General features: G+C 39.3%; 1 protein-coding gene across 5 annotated transcripts in view; it reads right to left on the bottom strand.

Annotated features, from left to right (window-relative positions):
• Positions 1-23,978, bottom strand: part of MBP (myelin basic protein) — a 114,932-nt gene that overhangs the window by 43,992 nt on the left and 46,962 nt on the right. For all 5 annotated transcript variants that reach the window (XM_084282221.1, XM_084282223.1, XM_084282222.1 and 2 more), the window contains exon 3: positions 15,710-15,800. In XM_084282221.1, coding sequence (XP_084138347.1) covers positions 15,710-15,800 — 91 coding nt within the window. The remainder of the gene's footprint in view (positions 1-15,709; positions 15,801-23,978) is intronic.

Genomic DNA, 23,978 nt, shown 5'->3' with positions numbered 1-23,978 from the left:
TAACACATTAAGTTTCACCCAGTTTGCAACTGTGATTTCTCACGTAGCATCTCCGAGGCTGTGCACTGCGTGTGAACACCCGTTAGGATGTCACTTGTCACTCTGCATGCAGTTCACCGCTCTTTCCTCCCCATCATCCAGAAGTGTCAAGAGTCAGAGGAAGGCATCAACCCCAGCTTAATAAGCACGTAGTCATATTCATGATTTGCAACACAAAGGTTCATAACCAGCATGTTTGCTTAAGATTACAGCCTCTTATGAGATTTTAATAGGGTGTGGACACTGCTCTAGCAAAATAAATAAATAAATAAATAAATAAATAAATAAATAAATAAATAAAATTTTAAAAGTTAATCACCCGATCTTAATTTTAAATCAATGTAATTTGCAATCTTCTATTCTTCCTTTTCTAGGATGAAAAAATTAGGTAACGTGAACATCCAAAGGAACACAGAATATACATGTGTGTGCATTGTACTGCTGTCTAACTGAGCAACAGTTTTATATCCTATGCATACATGTTTATACATATAAACATAATATTTGTTTCCAGATTCAAAACAAAATTACTGAACTGCTTTTTAGAAATTCTCAGGTTAGCTAATTCCTTTGCCCTTTAATATATACACATTCAAGCCCTGTAAATTGGCCAAGTGGTCTATTACATGCTTAGGAAACAGACGGCAAGCCTGTACTACTTTCTTTCATTTTCAGGTTTTCAGAGATGCCATGTATTGCTAAAACCATTTAATAAAAGTTCTGTAGATAATCATAAAACCAAGCTATCTAATCCCACATTATTAGTAGCAGCTACAGAGGCTCAGTCACAGTAGGTTAAGAAGATCTGTGGATTGCAATGTAAAAGTGATCTGTGGTTTGTGAAATGTACTTTAGGGTGCAAATACTTCAGTGATATTTTATAGCAGAAGAACTTTTTATCCCTGCTGGCATGATCTTAATGAAACAATTCTGATTCCTAAGCAATTGCAAATAAAAACACCCTGTCTACTAAGCAGATTAAAGACACAAGGTCAGACTTCTGTTTTAATTGAGATTTAAATTTCTTTTATTTGTTGAGCAGATGTGCAGGGATGATGATATTTTCAGTATTGGAAAGTGTAACCAACTTGTTACAGAACTTACCTACTGTTGTATTTATAATTTATTTTACCTTTGGGAAAGGGAGTGTGCTTGTTTGCATCCTCATTCTGTGCTTTTAGGCCCAAAATCTGTTTAAAGACTCACAGACTATGCAAACTTTTACCAGAAAAGAATATAATTTGTTAGAAGCAGCTTTTCACAGAAACTTTCTTTTTCAAGGATGAAGTCTCCAGTTTTGACTAGAATTTGTTATTACAGCAAAACGGTCACAACAACCCCAAGCAATGCTATTAACCCAAGTCATCTCAACAGTAATTCATCTGTCCAAGCCTGGAATATTTCCTAGCACATGGCTTGCAGGATCTCACATTTGGCATATATCCTGTCAGTTTGTTACAAATAAAAAATGGCCTTTAAAAAAATACGTACACCTAAATAACTTTAAATTGACCCTTAACCTAGGGACTTTTTAAAGAAAACAAACAAACAAACAAACAAAAAACATTCAGGGATGCAAAGAGAGATGGAACAAGTAATAACTGTGCTTTGTGTAGCACAGTTGTGTTAATTGTGGTAACACCCAGATTAATAACCAAGGAGAAATTTGGGTGTTTGTTCAGGAGAGTAGCTTATGGAAAGCAACTGAGATAGATTTGACCCCTGGCAGCAAAGAAAGACCACAGTGTAAAGAGGGGAAGAAAGTAATAAAGAAAAGGAATGAAGCAGCCAGATGGAAGGACACAAATGCAGCAAAAGGAGGTCTGACAGAGAGAAATGAGGCAGTAGGTGGGAATAACACATGGGGAGCAAAGCACAGGGAAAAGACTGGTGAGAATGGACAACAGCAATAAAATACCATAGTCACATAGTGGAGATAAGTCGTAGTAAATAGGAAGAACAATACATTGGAGAAATGACCTAGAGCATAAGAAAAGCACGGTAGGTAATTCACATTCTGTTTACACCAGGAGGATTTTAAACCAGATTAATGCAAAACTGTCAGGCCAGAAAATGGACTGAAAAGAATAAGCAGCAGGCAGGTGATATTTTTTGGAAAAAAAAATAAATATCTGTCTTGATATACCAAAAATCTTAAACATATTTTTGCTGCAGCCCATTCCACTAACATCAGGGATGCAATAACAGATTGAGTTGTATTCCCTGACTACCAAATTGCTTGAATTTGAGATCCTAACATGAAGGTAATATACAAACTCTGACTTTTCTCCTCTGAAAGAAATGATGGCAACCAGTGATCCCATTGTGCTTTGTTGCTGCATAATTGTTAAAGAAATGCTTTCCGACGCCCTGTGAGAGGGGGTACTATCTCGAAAGCTCAAAGGGATCGTTCATTTGATCGCTAAACATAGTGTTATTCTAACCACTCATGCACTCAGAGAACGCCTCTATTCTCATGTTCCCCTGGGAGTTGAGATCATCTGAGATATGCCGGCTATCAAACATAAAGGCTGAGGTAGAACTGCGGGCAGGATAGCTTAAGTGAAAGCTTTTCCGAGACCTGGAATTCATCTTCTGCATTGTTTGATGACAGCTGAATTTGCAGACCAGCAGGCTAAGTCTGAAGGTGTGAGTGCACAAGAGAGCCTTTCCGTATGTATTTCAAGTTTGAGAGCTTGTGTGTCGAATAGTGAAGCAGATTTAAGAATGACAAAATTGATACAGATGTGATTTAAATCTCAGATACATGCATCTCTCCCAAAAGCCATGGGCAGAAGCCTGTACGTGCCTTTTATCCAAGGCTGTTAGTAAAAACAGATAATACACAAGACAATATATAAACAAATATCCCTACTCTAAAAGACATGTACCAGGCTAAAAAGCTCCCCACAGATAATGCAGTTAACAAAAAAAAAAGGTTAATACACACTGTCTTATCCTACCATCTCCTATAAATATAATTTATTTCTGACCTTCTCAAGTTTGTTTTTACAATATTCCATTCTTCGAGTCACTAAGATGGTCTTGTGATGCATTTTTATGACTCCTGAATTGTTTTGTTAAAAGCATTGTTATTCACCAGTAATCTCAAAAGTGCTCAGCCTCTTACCTGTACATATATTAATAAAATAACAATAAAAAAAAAACAACAATCACCACCTCTGATCCATGTCACTTTAGCACAAATAGCATACAAGCAAGAACTCAAATCAGTAATATAATGTACTAAAATCTACAGAAGACTGACACACTTCCCAATTTATAATGGAGACAAAGCAATTGCCTAAGCATCTCCACTCTGTGCATATTACCATCCTCAATTAACACACAAAACAGCCTAGATTCCACTGTGAATTAAATAGATACATATGCAGTGCATGAAATGAGCATAAACACAGCCTGACAAAATTCCCCATCAATCTAAATTCCCCCTTTTTTTTCCTTCCTCCTCCAGTAACATGGCTTACTAACTAATTTGGGTGTGCAAATATTAGCTTGAAAATAAATATAGTTTGTAATCATAACATTTCAAGAAGATCTGAAGGACTCTTAAAAACCTCCACTTTGTGCAAATAATTTGCAATATTCAGAAAGAAATTACCTCATTAAAACTTCAGTGTCCAGGAAATTTTGGGATATTTCCCTCACATTAAAATATAATTATTTTTATACATATTTTTCTTCTGAAACTATAGATCAAACAAAATTACACGTTTCAGATCTCTTCTGCCCAAAATTCTAAGACCCTTCATATCAAAATCCTTTTTAATCATTAATTTAAAAAGCCAATTAAAAATAAGTAAAACCATCACATGGATCAAATGTTGCTGTACTTCCTCAACGAAAAAAAAAAAGCCTGTTAAATTAAAAGGGCTATATTTGTATTTAAATCAGAAACGCTGAATTATGAATCTGACCCTAAAAATATTTAAGTCTTTACGTAGCAGTTGTGCATCCCAGCTATGTCAATACAAGCGGACTAATATAGATGGTGGGGAAAATGCTTTAATTTTAAATAGTTCCCTGTGTCCAACCAGCTTATACTCAGCGTGTGCACGAATGAAAACATAAGCCTTTTCTCACACTTCATTCCTGATAAAGAACACAATTATGATATGCTGAAAAACACAGGGAGCCCACTAGAAAAGTCAGATATTTGTATATGGCAATAGTGATTTATCACAAAGAGGCCAGGAGCCCTGATAACTAGCCAAAGCAGCATGCAGTTTTGAGCAACATGCTGATTTCAAGACATTGACTGGTTTTCTTGAGGGAACAGCTCTGCGTGCTTTCTTTTTCTTACTTTCTTTTTACTGGAATCTCAAAAATAACTTTCAAGAACATTCAGACTGAGAAATCACACAACAGGCACCTAAACTTTAAATAGAACTAAAAAGAGCCCTTTTACAAGGGATATAAGAAAAATCTATTAGAAAAGGCCTCGTATTTTCACCGTAGGAGACATTTGTAACAAACACATATGTTAAACAAAAAAACCCCGTGGGTGGAAAAAATGTAACTCAAACTAGTAAGGCATTTTTCAACCCTTATAATTACTTACAATTGAAGGAAAAAATTGCGAGTCAATATAAAAAGATTGTTGATTAGATGAATAGGAAAGAGAAATTATTTAACAGTTTGCCTTCAGGGAAGACTGACTGGCAGAGCTATATTGGTACAGGGAGAACAGTGCAGCTGTAACTGTGTCCAGAGGAGGAATAGCATGTACAGAGGGTGCTAATGAAGCACTCGTGTAATCAGAGTAATTGTGCTGCTGTGATTGTGCTACTGAGTTCTCCCAGGCAGAACAGGCTTTATTCTCTAACTGCAGTTCACCTGCAAAAAACACAGCATTTTGATTCTTGTACTACAGTTAGAGACCAACAATCTCCTTGGTGCAAAAGTAGTTTGACTGGTGGAGGAAGTACATGTACTTACTCTGAGAAATGGGAATCAGCTGTCACAACCACTGAGTGCCTTTCTTATATTCTTCTCCTTATGACTATTGGTCTACAGGAAGAATGAGGTCCTAGTCCTCAGCTAGGTGCTTCTGCAGGGTGAACAATAACTGAAATAATGCTAGGATGACTCTGCACTTGGACTATGGTAGTTTAAAAATTGAGGAGAAAATCATGGACAATATTTCAAGGTTTATTCCTAATTCTGCTGAAATCTGGGGAAGTTCCTCTGTTTAGTTTCATTAACCATTGTCCCCTAGCAAGGAGGAGGACAAATTTTTCCACCAGGCAGTTTTCCAGTCATTCAAATATAACAGAGACATCAACTGAATATAACATCGAAATCAAAGGATGGCCTAAAAGAAAGTAAAAGGCAACAGAATAACATTACTAAAATGGCAAAGTCCTGCTCATTCCATAACCTTAGCTCAGGAAACTGAAAAAATTGAACATTTCAGATCCGATGAATAGGTGACACCGAAGAAAGCAAAACTACATCACATCTAGAACTACTCCAGCTCAAATAGGCTTTGCAAAAAATTCAGTCCACTTACAACAATAAACGTCAGAAGTGCACTTCAAACTTAGCCCTTCAGCAGTTCACAAATAAAATTTTCTGCTCAATAGACTGCAGCTCCCCTAATCCACTTAGTCCCACAGCTACCCGTTTGACTTGGGGTTGCAACACATCTACAGACAAGAAAATGGAAATGTTCTTTCTGCCTGAAGCTGCCTCAGCAGCATGCAGGATGTCTGATGTGACAGATGGTTTCCTCAAAGTCTGCTAGCTAGGTCGAGCAGTTCACCCCCCATGGACCTGAGATCAGCATCTGCCTTGTTAAAAAAATCAGATATAATCACTGCATAGCTGTTGAAATCAGTAGAGTTACTGTACTGAAAAAAAAAAAAAAAAAAGAAAAAAAAAAGAAAAAAAAATGGAGCTCGTGCTTAGATAAGGAAAGTAAGAGTTACCACATCCCGATTAAATAAGTGGGATTCCCTGAATATTTCAGGGCAGAAAAGTTTCTCAAACTTTATATATCTGTTTTTGGAAGCGTCAGTTTTGTCTCCACAGACTTCAGTGAAGCCAAGTCTATTTATCCTAATGTTATGTGGTGACTTAGTCAGGTGTCTAAAACCTATCATTCTTTTGCTTCAAGAGTAATATTCAATCACTTTTCCCCAAACAAAGATTAAAAAGAAAATCTTATTACAGGTCTTTTGGAACAGAAGTCAGAACTCTTGAGAATTTCTTTTATCTGTAGCCAATTTCTGTGGCAGTCACTTGAGACGAAAAGAGATTTAGAAGTATTTTTGCAACAGCAGCCATACACGTGTTTGTTTAAACAACTGAATTTAGTCTCCAAAACACCGATTTCTGCTGCAATCCCCCTTGTCAGCACTACCACAGCCACTGTTAGTTTTCCATGGTTAATATCTCACACAGCAGTCATTATAAGACGCTGCAGCAAGGAATAAACACAAGCAAAAACCAAGCCACCACAGATGACAGCTACTAAATATCACTCAGGCTAATTTAAAGTTCCTGTTCAGATAGAGATACATTCCATCCAGCAGAAAAAAAAAAAATGGTTCCTTCTAATTAAGTAAGAATATTAAAAGGTCTAGAGAAAGCCAAGCTTTTTATTGGCTTTTCATAGGGGAGGCTCTAGAGAGCGAGCCTGCTCTCAGCAGCACAGAAAAGAAAGAGCAGCATTATCGTGGCTGTTCGCTGCTGCTCGCAAGGCTTGGAAGCAACCGCACTCTTGTCACTACCAGGATGTTTCTGTCCAAGTACCAGTGTGTGCACACCCGCAAATACTAGTCCTTTTCACTTCTATTTTCCCTATCAGAAATAGATACCTCAGATGTGAATTTCTGCTGTGGGGCTCCTTGTTAGCGCTTAAAGGGACACTTGTCATGCCCACAGAACTGAACTAGTGTGCCAAGGTGTGTATTTTAGGAAGTTAAGCCAAACCACAGCCAGCTTGCTTGGACTATAGCTTTGAGTATGGACTGGGTTTGCTGCCTGACAGGGTACTGGAGTCCTGGGGTTTCAGAGCTCTGTGGTACAGAGATGGGAGTGCCAAACCCCACAGCATTTTCTTGTGCTCATACACTCTGCATTCCTTCTTGCTTTCACCCCACCATCTGATTCATTTCCAGTCCTATGGACACAGTTACAAGTGTCATACATTACACCGAAGCACCGTTTAGATTGACTCGGCATAGAAGTGAAAATATTTTGTCAGGGTCACTAGAGCACCAAAACAACTTGCAAGGGGTGTTTACAATTTACTGACATTCTCCACTGTCACAGTCCTTTCACAGAGAGTTTTCTGCTGCTCAGCTCTCCCTGTAATGCTTTCAGATCTATACCCATTACACATCTGCTGATACTTTCAGGGAGGAACAGCTGCTGACAGAGAGGAGGCAGCTACTACACCTTTCTCATCTTTCCATGCTCTTTGGGCAACAACCTGAGCATGAAAGAAAGTCCACAACTTTCCATACTCCAGACCACCACCCCCTTTCAACTGGAAGGTCAGGTTGATGGATTTCTGTTTTTTAAGCTCAACTCACTATCTCCATAGTTTAGTCAAAGTAAATAGAGTTAATTGCAATACTGCCAATGACTGAAGCTTAAATCAAGGTGTGAGTGGAAAGAACCACTAAGAGCTCCAAGCCAGAACTCAGTCCTATCTAATCCTGACAAGAAATCACAAGGAACTGAAATTGCACCCTACTGATAGCACACTGTATGGGAGGCACCGACTTAATACTGACCTACTGTGGTCATGAGGGCAAGAAATATTTGCCTCCATACCCCCCTTTTCCCACTGACTTCTGTCTTCTGCATCTAGCCAAGATAAAAACTGCGTCAGGATCCCTCTTGCAATGTGTGCTATGGGCCGTCCAAAGGAGCCCAGCTCTGCAGCCAGAGGTTATATTGGGATACAGTCCCTGGTACACACCCTCAGCAAAGTGCCTACCTTCAACCAGGATAACTGGCAACTGAAAGCCTCGGGAGAATCCATTGTATTCACACAATTCTTGCCATATGACATTACTTTGGCTTCAAGTTGATATTTTGGATTTGATCCAGGAATTACCCAATAAAATTCCTTAATTCTTACTGTTCAGGAAGTCAAAGTTGGTGGCTTTAATACTTTTTTTTTTTTTTTTTAAGACACAAAAGGATTGCCAATCTCAGTTGACGTTTCTGGGCATGTATTCTCATACAAAATTGTACCAAAAAAAAAATACTCTGGTTTTCTCCGAGGCATTACATCAAAAGTGAGTCACATCATAATTAAGCTTTAATGACAACATCTGTTTCAGCTAAAAGGACAGAAGAGTGGTTGGCCCACAGAGGAGTATTTTGCTTTCTTCACTCAAACCAGAACCGAGCATTTATTCAGCCTCAAAAAAAAAACAAACAACAACAAACAACACTGGAAATGGGACAACAGCATTATGCCAGCTACCTACCTCAAAATAATGATCTTTCAGAAGCACTTTTAATTCATTTGCAGATAAAATTCTGCCTTAACCAAACTGGTTGGTACATAAGGACCAGTGATGGAGAACACTAAGCAGTCTGTTTTTTTCTGTGCAAACAGACCACTGCCCTGGGCTGCAGGCTGCTAACAGGACAAAGAAGGCAAAATACACTGGGAAAGGAGTAACTTGTTTTCATGGTTAGCTAATTAGCAGAAGGCCTCATAATCACCACAGAGCAGCATGTGACATTAGGCCACCCTTAGCCATCCTAACTTTTACATTCAGACACCATGTGTGCTATGGATAATAATACTGACTCACTCTGAATAAACAAGGGGAAAAAAAATCAGCAGATCCTGTACACTGTATAGCAGGCATTAAATTCATGAGTAACTCAATTATTGAACTGTTATCGTGCTGACAAATTACAGGGAGAGCACCCTGCCAGGCCAGCACCGCTGAAAGTACAGCAGTCACCACTGGCTCAGGTCCCTGATTTTGCTAATGAATCTAGTAACAAACCCAGGCCCCAGGAAAGAGAGAAAAACCCTACGCCTCTTTGATGCCTGTAGCTTTTGTGTGGTGCAGATGAGAAAAAAAAAACAAAACAAAACAAACAAAAAAAACATACGGGATCAGACTTGTTAAAATGGTTGCGCACCAATTTTGTGGCAAACATCAGTGCCATGTTCAAAGTAATCTCATAGGTTTAGGTGTTACCATGGAGCACTACATTAATTTACTGGCATATTAACTAGTTAGATGCCCAAGAGCTAACATTACTGTTTAAAGCATCAAATGGCTGCCAAAAAAAAAAAAAGCTTGAATGCTATTATTATAAAAAGAAAATCCATAAAAATGAGTAGTCACCTAATAAGCCATAACCAAACTACAGAATTCACATCAAAATGCAAATATCTGTACTTTATAAAAGCTTCAAACTTGAAAACAGCAACAACAAAAAAGATCAGCCAACTGCTGTTTCTGAAATCCTCTGTGTCTCTTTTCACCACAGCAGTTCTCTAGTGCATAAGAAACAGGTCAAGGTCTCCTACACACAATTTGCAGAAAGTGAAGAACAAAAAAGAACAAAATGTCAACCTTTTCCCTTAAAAAAAGCTTGGGGTGGACACAAAAATGCACCAAAAGTAAAAGTTTGAACAGTATTCATCTCCTACTTCTGAGATTCAATCACTACACAAAAATGCAAAGCAATTTTTTGTTGAAATGCAAATCTATCCTTTCCAGCTCAGAAAATTATTCCAGTCTTTCTGGTGTCATTTTGATAAACCAGTGGTCACTGGAAGCAGCCAGGTCAAGTCTTGTAAGAAACTGTGAAAAGGAAAAAGACATTGAGGACAACATGGACAGCTGGAACAACAGAATAATTTCCTACCTTATAAGGAAGAACTACAGAATTATAGAAAACTACTAAATCCCCCCATTTCCCTCTCATGCCAGAGGGAATAACCGCATCATAGTTATAACATTTATTTTTGGACAACCTGCTGTCTCACTGGATTGATTTTTTTTTTTTTTTTTCCATAGAGTTGATAGCATCATTTAGGTTGGAAAAGGCCTTTAAGGTCATCTTGTCCAATTTTTAACCTGGCACTGCCACGTTCACCATTAAACCATGTCCATAAGCTCTACATTTACATTTTGGAAGACCTCCAGGGATGGTGACTCAACTACTTCCCTGGGCAGTCTGTTCCAGCACTTCACAACCCTTTCAGTGAAGGAATTCTTCCTAATACCCAACCTAAACTTCCCATAGCACAACTTCAGGCCATTTCCTCTTCTCATAACACAGGAAAACTTTGAAAGTTTAAATTTAAACTCATATTCATGTTATTTTTCATCTGAACCCCTCTATTCTTTGGTATAAAATTGATACAGACATTAGAGTTGGACAGGTAAGGCAAGGTGGGCTGGTGAATGACATAAAGGTTGAGGAGGGAGAGACCTGGCATTACCTCCCTGACGAGCCAGTACTTCTGCAAATACAGCTGGAGAAGCCAAGACACCAAAATTTGATCATCACAAACAACCCCAAGCACTCTACTATGAGGACCAGCTACTAGATAGTATGATACCATTTAAATCTAACCACAAATGTCCCTCTGTGGCTGGAAATCAGCTTGCCATTATTTTGCATTAAAGTCACAGCCTGTGTCCCACAATCGACCATGTTTACAACAAGAGAAGCTTCCTAGTAAGAAGGTCACTGAAAGACAGTAACACCCAGCTCTTAGCAAGTCCCTGACACTACCACATCAACTGGGAAAGGGATTGTGCAGCCAGGAGATACTAAAATCTTCCCAGCTCCTATTTCATTCTGCCCCTTCCCTTTTTAAATAGGGATTGAAAAGCAAAAAAGAACTCAAAAAGCAATAGCGACAATGCCTACGCCTGTCAAAACAAATTGTAAGCTCATGGAGACAGAACTCTCCCACCTGTGCAGGGTTAGACAAATATCCACAGGAGTTTAACATGTAGGACAGAGCCGTGGGTGTCAGCATAAGCGATGAATCAGGGTTAGTCGGGGTTGCCGTGGGATTGTTCTGAATGCACATTATTGAGCTACATCCCTGAGCTCTGTACACAAAACCTACCTTAGGATCTACCAGCACTGAAGCTAAAGCTGGCAGAACGACAGACGGTGCTTCGCTCAGTGCCACCTGGCCATACGCAGAACTGAGCCTACCTCCTGCTCAAGTAAATGGTGAAAAAGAGCTCCACATTTCTGATATTTTAAGAAAATAAATAAATAATTTTGCCTCTTTAAAAGCAAACAAACAAAAATAAAACAAACAAAAAACACTGAAGAAATCACCGAAGAAAACCACAGCACAACTCCATGCTGCAAGTAGGGATGACTGAAAAACACTAAGCCATGGGGAACCACATTTTGGCCACTGCCCCAGGTACCATTTTAGAACTGACCTCAGTAGAGATGAAACTTTCCTGTTTGAGGATATCACGACTTACTGTATCTTGAAAAGTTAGCAATGAAAAGCTTATGTGTGCTATCAAAGAGAACACGCAGTCAACATATCACAGTTCCCCCCGAAAGAATTTTCCCTTACATGTAATTTTATGCTTGCTCAGCCCAGTAGAAAAAACTCATCTGTACAAGCCTGCATTTGTCCTTCTCCAAGCTAATGCATTAAGGAATTGCACCCAAGGAAGGTCCAATCACCCTAGTCAGGATGGCAGGCAGTTTGGCCCCCACTTTTACCTCACAGATGTAGTGTTGCAATGGATCTAATAAACTTCTGAATTTTCCAGAGATATTTTATAGTTATCTTTGGAAGCAAAGCCAGCTGTCACCTCCTGATCCATTTCTTTAAACGCACAGTACTCTACCCAGCAATATTTTATCTCTCTCCTGTACTGAGTCATTCACGATCCTTTCCGAGTACATACTGGTTGCAACAGAGACCATGTTGACTACGTGCAAGTTCAGCAGAAGTTTGTAGCAGCAGGACAGCACAGTTCTAGATCACAGATGCATATTCAGTGTAGAACAGACAACAGAACTCTGTTGGGTGTTACAAGAAAATCCTTTCAAAGGCCAAACAAAACTAACACTTGTTAATTCAGAATTTGATAGTTACACATACCATTATCATACAGGCTAGATTCCCTTTCTCTTACCCTTATGCTCCATCTGTCTACTCTATCTTTTTGTATTAAAAGTTCATCGCTGTTGAGAATTAGATCTCCAAAACACGGTACAAATCTGACTCTTTTCCCATTTTTTTGTGTGTAAAGGATCTAGAATAATGGAGCTCCATTGCTGCTGAGGGCATTTCAGCCATACGGCAGTATAAAAATTTAGTAGTAAAGGACAACTGAAGACAAAACCCAAAACAAACAAAAACCCTCCAAAATGATAGTTCCCAAATCCAACTCATGAAGAAGAAAACACACATTCATGTTCACTCACCAGGGGCCCCTCTCCAGTAGCAAACCAATCTTTACTCAGATTTACAGAGAGCCCTGTTGGGTCTAGCAGACTTGAAAGAGATACCCACACTTGGTTCTTTATCACCACAGCGGTTTCAATCAGTAATACTGTGTTTGCCTCCAAACCCATACCCAACTGGTAGGAACTGCAGAAACCACACTTCCTCTAGAAAGTATTTCCAAAAGAAACACTGACATATTCAAGCAGTACAGCTTCCTCAGATATCCTCAGTGTATAACAGCCTCTAACACTTGCATATACTCCACACTGTCGACAATACAGAGGGTTCCCTTCCCCTGATAAATCACCTCGTCACCTGGCCCAATACTAACCTTGGAGAGGGGGGAGTTAAGAGATTTCTGCTTGCTTTGCTCGGGCAGTCCGGGGGCTGCTGGGGACTGGCAGTTGCTGCCACCGGGTGGCTCAGTGCAGAGGGACAGCCACAATGATTTCAGGGGTCCAGACTCCCGTGGGCACCCGCCGAGCTCTCATGCACAGAAATACAACACGAGTCGAGGCACGCGATCCCCCTTTGCAAAGGAAGCTTTGTGACTGTTTCAGGCTGGAATTGAATCCTTTGCTTCCTTGTGTTAACCTTTCTGTAGGGGGTGGCATTGTCCAGATAAAGCTAGGGGAAGTGTGCTTTTGCACAAAAGAAAGCACAGAAGACAGTGATGTATGTGAAAAAGGAAGGTTGTGCTGCAGCCTCTAAAAGAGGCTGGAGGCTATTTAAAATTCCTCTGAAGAGGGTTTCTAGTCAAAGCTGAAGCTATAAATTAAGCAACTCTTGGTGCATACTTGACACTCATTATAATTAGCATCACGAGGGAGAAAGAAGAAAGAAATGAAGAATGGCTTGAAATAGATCAAGACGGAGAATAAGTGAGCAGGGCCTGTAATCTAACCATTTAAATCACAGGACAACAAATTCCTCACCTACGGAAAGCTTTCTGAAGCTTTTCATTTATCATCTATACGTTGGATCTGAATCTCTTAACAAATTGCCCAGAAAGGACAGGGAAAGGCAGTTACGTACAGCAGTGTCATTCTCAGAGACATAAAACTTGTACCTGCAAAAAACGTCCTCCCCGACTCTCAGGGAGTCTCACTCTAAAGTGACTGCCTTTGTACCCTCAGCCTTTGATTTTTTTACTGCACAAGGGTCAACAAGATTACAGACTCTATTTGCACCATATTTGCCGGTTCTTTCCAGCCAGTTTTCAGTTAATTTTAGAAAGCAAACCAGCCAGACTTCATTTGTAAAGTGGTAAAAGAGTTGATACAAGATGCTGACCATTTTTTGAGCTGGAAAGAAATTTTCCTTCTTGTATTGCCAAGTTAGCAAAGGTTGATCACTGGCTTATCTTAGATAAGCTGTTCAGTTTACGGATTTAGAACATGGAAATATTTCACAATTTGTTAGTAAATCATTAGCTTTAAAGAACAGGTAGGACACAGCTTATTCACCTTCTAAAATTAGCAAACGAATTTGTAGCGAGGTTATTACTCTGTACTGCGCAGTGATCACTGAACAATAATTTTAAATATACCAATAGTGAACTTCATGTTTTTTAATTCCCTCTCTCCCCCCACCCCTTTTTTTAAAAAAAAATAAAATAAATTCACAATCCCCATATGTGATAAGTGCCACAGGTTTGACCAACTAACTGCTGGTTTAGTTCACTACTATCTGGGGCTAGTGATCAGAATAAAGATGTCTCAGAGCCTCTGAGGCATTGTTTAAAAGCCTGAGATTTCACTAGTAGAAAGAAGTAGGCTGAAGTCTCCCTGCTTTGCTGTCTCCATCCATCTCAGAGGAGGAGCACTAGAGAGATCTGAACCGAGAAAGGGCGCAGTTTGAGACATGCATTATGCAGTGCCTTGGGGTGCTGTAACCAGTAGCACTGGATCTGCTGCAAATAACTGGTGGAGCAGATGTAGAGGAAATGAGGTAAGAGCCTCGCCACTAAGTTAATAAAGCTGAAACCTAGTTCTTATGTCCACTTAAGTCCACTTGTGGATTCTTCAGCCACTGGCATTGCATGATCAGTATTGGAAGAATTCATGCCAGGAATTCAGTCTCACGTGCTAATCACACTACGTTAGCTCACAGAGGAAAGATGATTTTAGCCCAAACCAGTCTAAATGGACATGCATTGTTTCCACATATAGTAAGAAAAATTTAGTTATTCACGCTTCACTCCTTCTGTACTTAGAAAGAACAAAAATAATTCCTTACTGTACTCATAAATAGCTGAATCGTCCAAAATTTTAAGCTAGTCAGCCTTAATAAAATCCAAATCACTTTTGCAGATGTAGAGTTTCCATTCCAAAATGTAATGGAGGTAAATATTACATTCACTGACAAATCTTCATCGTCTCCTGCGTTAACTTTTGTCTACTGCTTTTTTTTTTTTTTTTTTTTTGTGGAGTCCCACTACCATAAAATCTGTATAAAGTTGGAAAAACAAAGGTTTCCTGCTATTCCTCCCAGTCTTATTTCAGCAGAAGAGGCCAAAAATAGTATTGTTATTTGATATGAAAGCTATCAGCAAAACCTGTGGAAAAAAAAAAAAAAATCACAGCAAGAGGAACTCATCTAAAATCTAGGCCTCCAAGCATCCTCATGTGTCATCAGTCAGTTAGTCTATCCTTCTGCCACAAAATGAACTCTCTTATATCAGTTTACACAGTTACTTGTCTAACCTGTTTGTAAAGGCCAACTATGATGAATCTCCACACTTTCTAGATGACGCACGCCACTGTTTCAGTATTTGTTTTAGGATTCCCCTAGCCAACATTTGAGTCTTTCTGCAATTTAAAGCAATTGCTGCTTGTTCTAGCCATCAGGGACAAAGAAAAATTCATTTTCCCTCTCACCGCATACATCTTTAACTTTGTTGAAGACTTGCATTCACTCTTTCTCCTCTATAGTAACCAACTACAAATTTTTCTTCAGACATATATTTCACACCTTTGATCACTCTTTGTTTGTTTCTTCACCCTTTCCTCCACCTTTCCACATCTCTCTGGAACTGTACTGCCCATACTCAGGTAGATCAAAAGGATGTTGAAGGAGTTATTTCTTCTGTTTTTAGGAGAGAGGGGAAAAAAAACAACCACCACCTACAAGACTTAACAAAGTAACACCAATAAAAAACACACAAAAACAAAACAGATCAAGTAACATTTCCCAATTGTCTGAATAACTCACCAAATACTTCATTGTCCTCTGAAGACTGCTGTGTTAGTCTTGCTGCTTTTGGACTCTCTTTAGCTGCCTCTTCCACCTTGGTTTCAGCATTCTGTAACAGAAACATTTCTTCAGATTAGGTATTCTAAAGTCATCAACCAGACATCTTAATTATGCAAAAATTATATTCTTAAGTGAAAACTGAAGCATTAACAGTGAGGGATTTGGTATCTTTTGAATTTCATATACATGTTTTGCAAAACATTGAGGGAAAACACTCAGAAAACACAGATTTTCTTGTTTTGTTCTGCTTTGAGTTTTTTTCCTGTATCTTTTTTTTTTTTTTCTTCCTACTTTCCAGTCATTTGCTCTTAAGTCTAAATCATTGCATTTTCTCTGCTGTTTCATTATGAAACATTTTCACCACTGTCTTCCTTGCACCCCTATTTATTTAAAGTTAAGCAAAACTCTCCCAAAAGATAAACATGGCTACATGTCCTATAACATACTCCTCCTTCTGGTTGATACTTTCTTTTTCCCTTATAATATAGCTAAATAAAAGTCTGTACAATTTTTAGAGAGGTTCTTTTTCCAAATATGATGAGATTTTCCTGCTAACTCTAATGTCATACCATAGCACTAATGGTGATGCTGTTAGTAAAATTACTGACGTGTCTGACTGTAACAGGAGATCACATGCCATTGCCTCCTCCTCTCTAATGCTGTATTTTCTTCCACAATGAAAGAGATTTAAAATTATTTCAGATTTTTTCTTTCAGAGATTTAAAGTTTTTTCACGTGTGCAAAATGAAAAACAAAGACAAGAAATTGGGACTGGGACTCTAACAAAAGTAACGTTAGAGCTCAGTGAATAATTTGGTTGTGTATGTGCATGTAGATTATATATATACAAAACAAAGCTGGGCATTTTTGACATCTTGCTCAGGTATCTGTCTACTAAATTTGCTTTACTTGCTTCTTCACTGAACTCACTGGAGAGAGAACTGAAGTGAAATTCTAATGTCAGTGGCCAGATTCTCACTGAGCTCAAGTTTCCCACGTGCCTACCCATCAAAGATCTCATCTTTGGAAAAAAAAAAATGGTGTTAGCAAATAAGACCAAATCCAACCAATTTTAAGTTAAGTTTTTTTTTCACCCTGTTATTTTATCCAAATTATCACCCTTTATATTTAAATCATGTTACAACAGTACTACAGGATATAAGAAGCAGGCCTAAAAAAGACATCTAAATTGGGTAGAATAAGAACAACTTCTTTAAAAACCATGACAGGCTTCTAAGTTTCCATCTTTCTTTCTTATATTTTATTTCTTTCTACTGACATCTTCCAATGTTGACTTAGCGAACCAAGAGATCAGAAGATAATGCACAAATATTTCTCCTCACAAAGCAAAGGCAAGTGAGCTAGAGAGAGCTACTGTTGCTTGCGAGCAGCCATCCTCCAGTCTTTAACTACCGCACTGACCCTGTGAAGCACAAGCACTTACATGTTTCTGAAACAAATTTACCAATTAGCTATGTAGTGTTATACTGGGTCCAGAGATAAACCAACAGACTGCCAAAATTCAAAGCATTTCATCCCCTAACTAGAAAAGCCTAAAATCTGTGCTAGAAAAGATCAAAACCTGTGCTAGAAAAGACCTAACCTGACAAATACTGAGTTTCAAATAATTATATTGCTACTAAAACCAAACAAACCATGTCACTCCACTAAAACAGCAACAAAAGAAGCTCCTCATGTTTTCAGAATGGTTTACTTTGTTACCCAAAAGAAATGTATATGCATGCTTGCAGCAATGCAGGCAGTAGACTGCATACATGATCAACTCTTGAGTGATGGATACCAAGTGACTGATGCGATATTAAGTATTATTGGAAAGAGTTAACTATGAACTGGGGAAGAAAAAGAGAAAAGTAGAACACCCGTGTTTTTGAAAGGGCAGGTACTGTTCTATTCAAGTACATGTTCATTTAGCAGACTTTTTATAATGTTTTGAAGAAATCACCTTTGAACAATTTATAATTTCTGACTTACATTTTGGAAGTGCTGCTATACAGTCCATGAGAAATATTAGTTCTGCCTTCGGAATTGCAGCACACTTCCAAGCTGTAAGCAGTCTCTTGCTTACCCTTGTTAATAACTGCACAGCAGATAAAATAAAACAATTTGACTAAGTCTGTCAACCTTCCTACACAACACAGCAGTCGAACTTAGGGAACAAAACTCAAGAGACTTTCAAGCAAGACAGCAAGCTTTGGTGGGAAAAAAGAAGAAAGCAAGTCTTAGGAAGCCTAATGGTGTCACAGCAGCAGCAGACAAGAGTAAAGAAAAGCAGAAACAAGAAGAAAGGGGAGAAACTGCGCTTCAGAGGAAACGATCTGCAGAAGAGAAAAGATTCTGCACTTTCTTGAGGTACCAAACTGAACATCCCAAGCAGAAAATCCATCAGCTATGAATCTCAAAGCTGAGGAGACAGTCAGTTTTAGTAGATGCACACCTCAGTTTGTGTTAACTAGAACTAGTGTCCCTCAGGAAGATGGTCACAAACCAGCAGTGAGTACACTGAGAGACAATTGGCTTTAGACAAGCAACTTTGTGATCAGCACAAATGCTTGAGCCCTGTCCCCCGTGGCTACCCTGTGTTAGCTGCAGTGTGCAGGTGCTGTCCAAGAGGCACATGCCAAGGCCCATGGTGCCTGTACTGGCTTACAGAACCAGTAGAGGCCACTGGCTCAGTAACCCATGTATTAAAGTTGGGCTCTCCATCCTATTTTCCTTGCACCATAGCAAACAGCAACTCAGTTACATCATTTTTGTAACAGATGGAGACCAGCTCTGAAAAAAGCAGAAGAGGACTTCTGCTACAACAGTGAGCTAAAAAGCAAAAAGCTCCCAACCACCACTGTGCCACCATGGAAAAGACAAAATTCATGCAGTTAGATGAGCAAACAGAGTTCAGGGCTCTCCAAGATGAAGGGGACAACTGAAATTGTCATCAGAGCTATTGCTCCAGGTTGTGCAAAGATAGTGACTGTCAGCTCAATTTTTGGGTGTATTCCATCATACCTAGTGTACTGTAAAGCCAAAGGAGGGAGGTTGCTATTCTCTGTGCTCTTGTTCCTTTTAGGAAATGGCTGAGTCTGCAACTTGCTGCAAGACATCAAGAGCAGCAGCAACAAAACAGCTGGTACTCATAGACAGTACCTAGGAGTGAGTTGTCACACCGTGTTCTTTCTAGGGAGACATTCGCATCCATTACTCTAAAAACATGTTTTTGGCATTCTCAGGAAAGCTAGAAAGACAGAGCCCTGAGATATTTTGGGTTGAGTTAAATCACCAGGGAAGACTACATAGCAGCTGCGTTGCCTGCTCCCTGGATGAGCTACATTGTTGGTGTTGACAGATGTCCGCTCCAAGATATCAACAGGAAAGCTGCCTGAGAATTTAAGTCTGAGACATGACAGTACATGGCTGGATGTAAATCTCTTTGGCATGGCTCCTTATCCAAAAAAAGCTAACTGTAAAAATATTTCTTTTGCTTTATTATTTGCACTAAAAACTTACATGACACATTGTTACTGGCATAGCTAATATTTTACTACCAAACCTGATACAAGAAAAATCACTGCAAAGGAGCAACTGATTACCCAGATGCTCTAAAAACAATTTCTATACTAAAACAGATTTTAAAAGGCAAGATATAGCCAGTTGTTCAATTCTATTTTCTAGTGTCCCAAAAGTTCTCAAATATCTCAGTCCTTCCAGCCAATAAACAGAAAGTGAAAACATATTCCTTTACACTTCCTGAGCCGCACCAGGATGGATTCATCACCTACAGTGATAAAGTGCTTGTGGCAGGTCGTAAAATAAAAGCCCTTTGTACCTATCATAGTAAATGTAATGCTATCTAGATCTGACTTGCAGGTTCAGCACTCACCGCAATTTTAGGAGTAACTGGCAAAATAAGTTTATTTTATAGGATTAGTTCCCCCAAACTATAGATTACATCAGATTTAGGCCTATATAGTTAAATGAAGTTCACAGAAACTCCCCCTCTCTATCCAAAGCACTCCCACAAAAATTTGCTTCAAAACAGATTTCAAGTAGGGTTTCCTGAGATGAGAAAGGCACTCTGTGTGTGCTTAGATGCTTTCAAAGCCTCTGACCTGCACTTTGGGGAAGTGAGGAAGACACTCCCATCTTTGCTGGTGCTCTGACATCAGAAGAGAGACTGCAAAGGTCATTACCAAAGCACAGTGGAGCTGCATTTCTCTTGGGAATCAGGCCAACCTTGGTCCAAAATGCCATAAAAACCAACCAACCAAACAAAAAACCTAGCACCTGATATATCTTAACAGCAGGTCACAGCAAGCTGTCACAGTCTAGAAATACTTGTGCCATTTTACAAAGCAGTTGCAAAATAAGATGTGTGTATACACTGTAACTGCATATATGCAGATGTGTATGTATAACAGCTGCTCTTGCCTCAGCTTCAATAATACTGAAACCTGTGTTATAATGTGCTACAAGACACTTGCGGCCCACTTTCCCATTGTGGCAGATCACCAGTTCCTTCAGACTCTGTTTACCTGCCTTCCATCACATTTGATGCATCTCATCACGTCTCAAGAGAGCACTCCAGTCTCTATACTAAAAAAACATTTCACAATCTTTTATATGTAAATATACAAATGACTGCCAGCTATCAAAATATTTGCCACAACTAATACTGATATGAAAATTGTGTTCTGGCTGTGTACTCACACATTAGTGCAAGAAGCAAGGCTGGTTTGTATTTTGCTGCTATTGGTGACTATTTAGAGGATCTTTAACAAATAGAAAATATTAAGAAATACTGAATTACAATGCTGAGTGTTCTGCAGACACTACAGCAGCCAAGTTAGCAGACACTACAGTAGCAGGCCACTGTGAAGCATGTTGCATTTACCAAACCAGCTCATTTTCTCAAGAAAATTTAAGTCTCGGAAGTGAAAATTGTGCTGTTGAGTACTCAAGCCAACTTTTTAAGCTCCCTTGCCATTTTGCATACTAATTAGAAACAGATCATTTCTTTTCCTTTCACCATAAAACTGTTACTTGAAGACTTCATTTTGCAAAGGAAAAACACAGACAAATCAAAACTTCTCATCAGAAACCAAACAAGCATTCAAGCGGAATTAGTGTTTTATCCAAGAGAATTAAAGAAATCTGTGAAATCCTATCCAAAGTATAGTTTTGTGTTGTCTGTGCTGACATCCACCCCTGCCTTGTACAAGAAATTCTGTTCTCTTATTATGTGCTCAGACAGTCTGCTTAGCTCCAACCCAAAGGCAGAAAGGAAAATATACTTGTTTCCTTTATTTTTCAGTACCATACTGACATCAGAAGCTCTAATTGCAGCAAAACACCACAGACTGTGAATATCCATCTCTCCAGCATATCCATCTCTCCATTTCTGTGTGTACTTCCTTCATTACTGCCCACAGCAGTTACCTTCCCTGCATGTAACTCCCCAAGATGTAGCAGAACTCGGGGCATGATAAAATGTTTGATTCCTCCTCTACACTAGATTTACAGAATTATTTAAGATAAACAACAGGCAGAAGACAGACAGACGTTTCTAGCAGACAAAAACAGATTTGACTGGCAGTAAGCTCCATTTTGGAAGAATAGAAAAAGCATAAGTTGCTGCAGACAATAATAATCTTAATAATGCAAATTGTATCCATAGCAGTAAATCATACAACTCCAGACACAGCTAAAGAACTCAGAAAACCATCACTGATATTTCACTTCTGCAGTGATATTCACCTAATTTATTTTACACAAGGCCGCCTTTCATTTAATAATCACATAATGGATGTATGATCTTCAGGTGACTGTACACTTTCAGGACATTATATACTTTGCCTCTTCTCAACAGAGGTAACTGACCTTCCACAGAGTTTCTGGAGAAGAAAAAAAGGTAAATCTTCAAATGGTAGATATGTGCTGCTTCAAAATGTGACGGTAAGATGATAGAGAGGCACATATCAGTATGTCTGAAATGCATGAATATTTTTCTAAGTAACAAATACAGCTAAAATGGGCAAGAATTACCTCAGTCACTCCTAACAAGGGTAATTTTCTTTGCCACTATCGCCTCATGTTCTGCATCTCCAGACTAAGCACTAACAATAGTGCTATCAGGCAAGTCTCATTAGAACAAGTCAGAAAAATTTCTTATTGCCTCCTTCTCAAAGACCTGCATCAGTCTCAAAATTTTTAGCTCCTGTTCATTGGGAGGAATATTACAGGTGCTGCTTAGCACAACCAAACAGACCCTGCAGACAACCCTGTGGACAGCAGGAACTTGAGGCACGCTGCCTGGCCCGAGATCTCCTCTACCTGGATTAACGAATGTATTCAAGCATTTTCCTGAAGTCAGCCATTAATTCTTCTTAACTGTGGAGATCCTTTACCACACCTGCCATTAACATGGAAACTGACATACATATTAGGAAGCATCCTGTTTGTTACACAGATCCCGAATGGTGAATCTTAACAGTGCCATGGTAGTTAATTCCTACCCCCTTGAGTGAGGCTACTCCCATCACGCACAACACAGTTATACCAGACTGAAGCTGGGTTCATGCTAGCTCCACAGATTCAAATTCTCGAACTCCTTTTTCATTCTCCACCAGACATGAAAGCGTTTCATAATTTTCCCAATAATTTTCAAATAAATACAGTACTCCCTCAAACCACAACTTAATCAGCCATTATCTCCATTTTTCTGGTAGACTCCCCATACAATTTTCATTTCTACAGGTTCTTTATATCCCACTTTGGAAATGCAATACTTAAAATATCCTTTATTCAACAACTTCTATATGGAGTAGTTATTCTTACATTCCTCTGTGTTTGTCAAAATCTTATTCAAGATACGAAGTGACAGTATGAAAAAGTGACAGAGAGAGGTGGGGGGAAGAGAGAGAGAGGAAGAGTCCTCCAAGGAGATTTTTTTTGGCACTCCAAAATCTCAGCTTCAGCAGTACTTGGGCTGCTCTTGTCACCAGACGGAGAATTTAGAAAGAAGTTTCAAACTAAAGGATCCGATCACTAACCCTCAAGGCAGGCCTGAAAAGGGACTGAGATGCCTCAAACACATTGTCCAAGTCTTTGAAGAAATGCATAAAGTCTATTTAAAAACCCTAAGATACTAAGGGTTGCAATAAGTAGTACCGAATTCCATCTAAAAAATATTGCTAAGTTCCCCATTGTCAGTTCCACACTATTTTGCTGTTTGCTTCCATTTATGAAGGACATTTTAAAACCGCTTTTGTTCAGGGAAAAGTTTTTACCAATTGGGTTATGGCCTTTACTAGTCGATAAGGTATTCCCTGGTGCTAGGATGGAGGTTCAAGCATGCGATAGGGAGAAAATATAAATAAGTGATTACATTACTGTGCCCACTCCACTTGCACAAGTTAATCGCATCTGGAAGAAAGGTGCTAAAATGACAGAATTCATTTGGGAACCAAACCAAACCAAACCAAACCAAAAAAAAACCTGTATAAAGATTAAAGTTTTCACAAGAATTCAGTGAACTGAAAACAAACAAACAAACAAACAAAAAAACACCCCAAACAAGCCCATGTATCCTGTGAGGAGAAACCTATGTGAACGACCTCTTACTACTCTGCAGGTTCCTGAGACGCAGGTAGTATCAGCAATGCTCCCAAAGTAGCACGGAAATCACAGAAACAAGTTAAGACAAAGAAGAAGAACATGCTCCAGGTCAATATTTTCAATTTGAAGCAAGAATCCTGTCACGTGTCTTTTACTCTGTGCAACACTAGGGCTGAAACCATACACAGGAAGCCTGACTGTGACTCACGCCCACTGCAGACAAGCACAGACAGAGAAGTGAATTGCTATTTCCTCCACCGATCCCACCCCAATCATCCCAGCAGGGCGACAACCCCCCAGCTGTACAAAAGACACAGTGGCACGCGCAATACCAAAGCGTCAAGATCAATACAAGGACCTAAAAGTGCACTTGGAAATGCGCTGGGTTTCAATAACCTCCAGAGCACTTGACCTGAAGGCAACATTATTAAAGCGTGGGCGCTCCCCACTCTGATCCCGGACGCTTTTCCTGAAGCAGAAAACACGCGAACGGGTGCAGCTCCTGCCCTAACGGACCAAAGAGGAGCCGTAACAGCACTTGATGAGCCAAGGCAGAAACAACAGGCACTTCAACTTCAAGCAAATAGCTAAGATGCTC

This window comes from Netta rufina, assembly GCF_964035555.1.
Source record: "Netta rufina genome assembly, chromosome: 2".
NCBI classification, from domain to species: Eukaryota; Metazoa; Chordata; class Aves; order Anseriformes; family Anatidae; genus Netta; species Netta rufina.
This window is presented reverse-complemented; position numbering and strand designations above follow the sequence as displayed.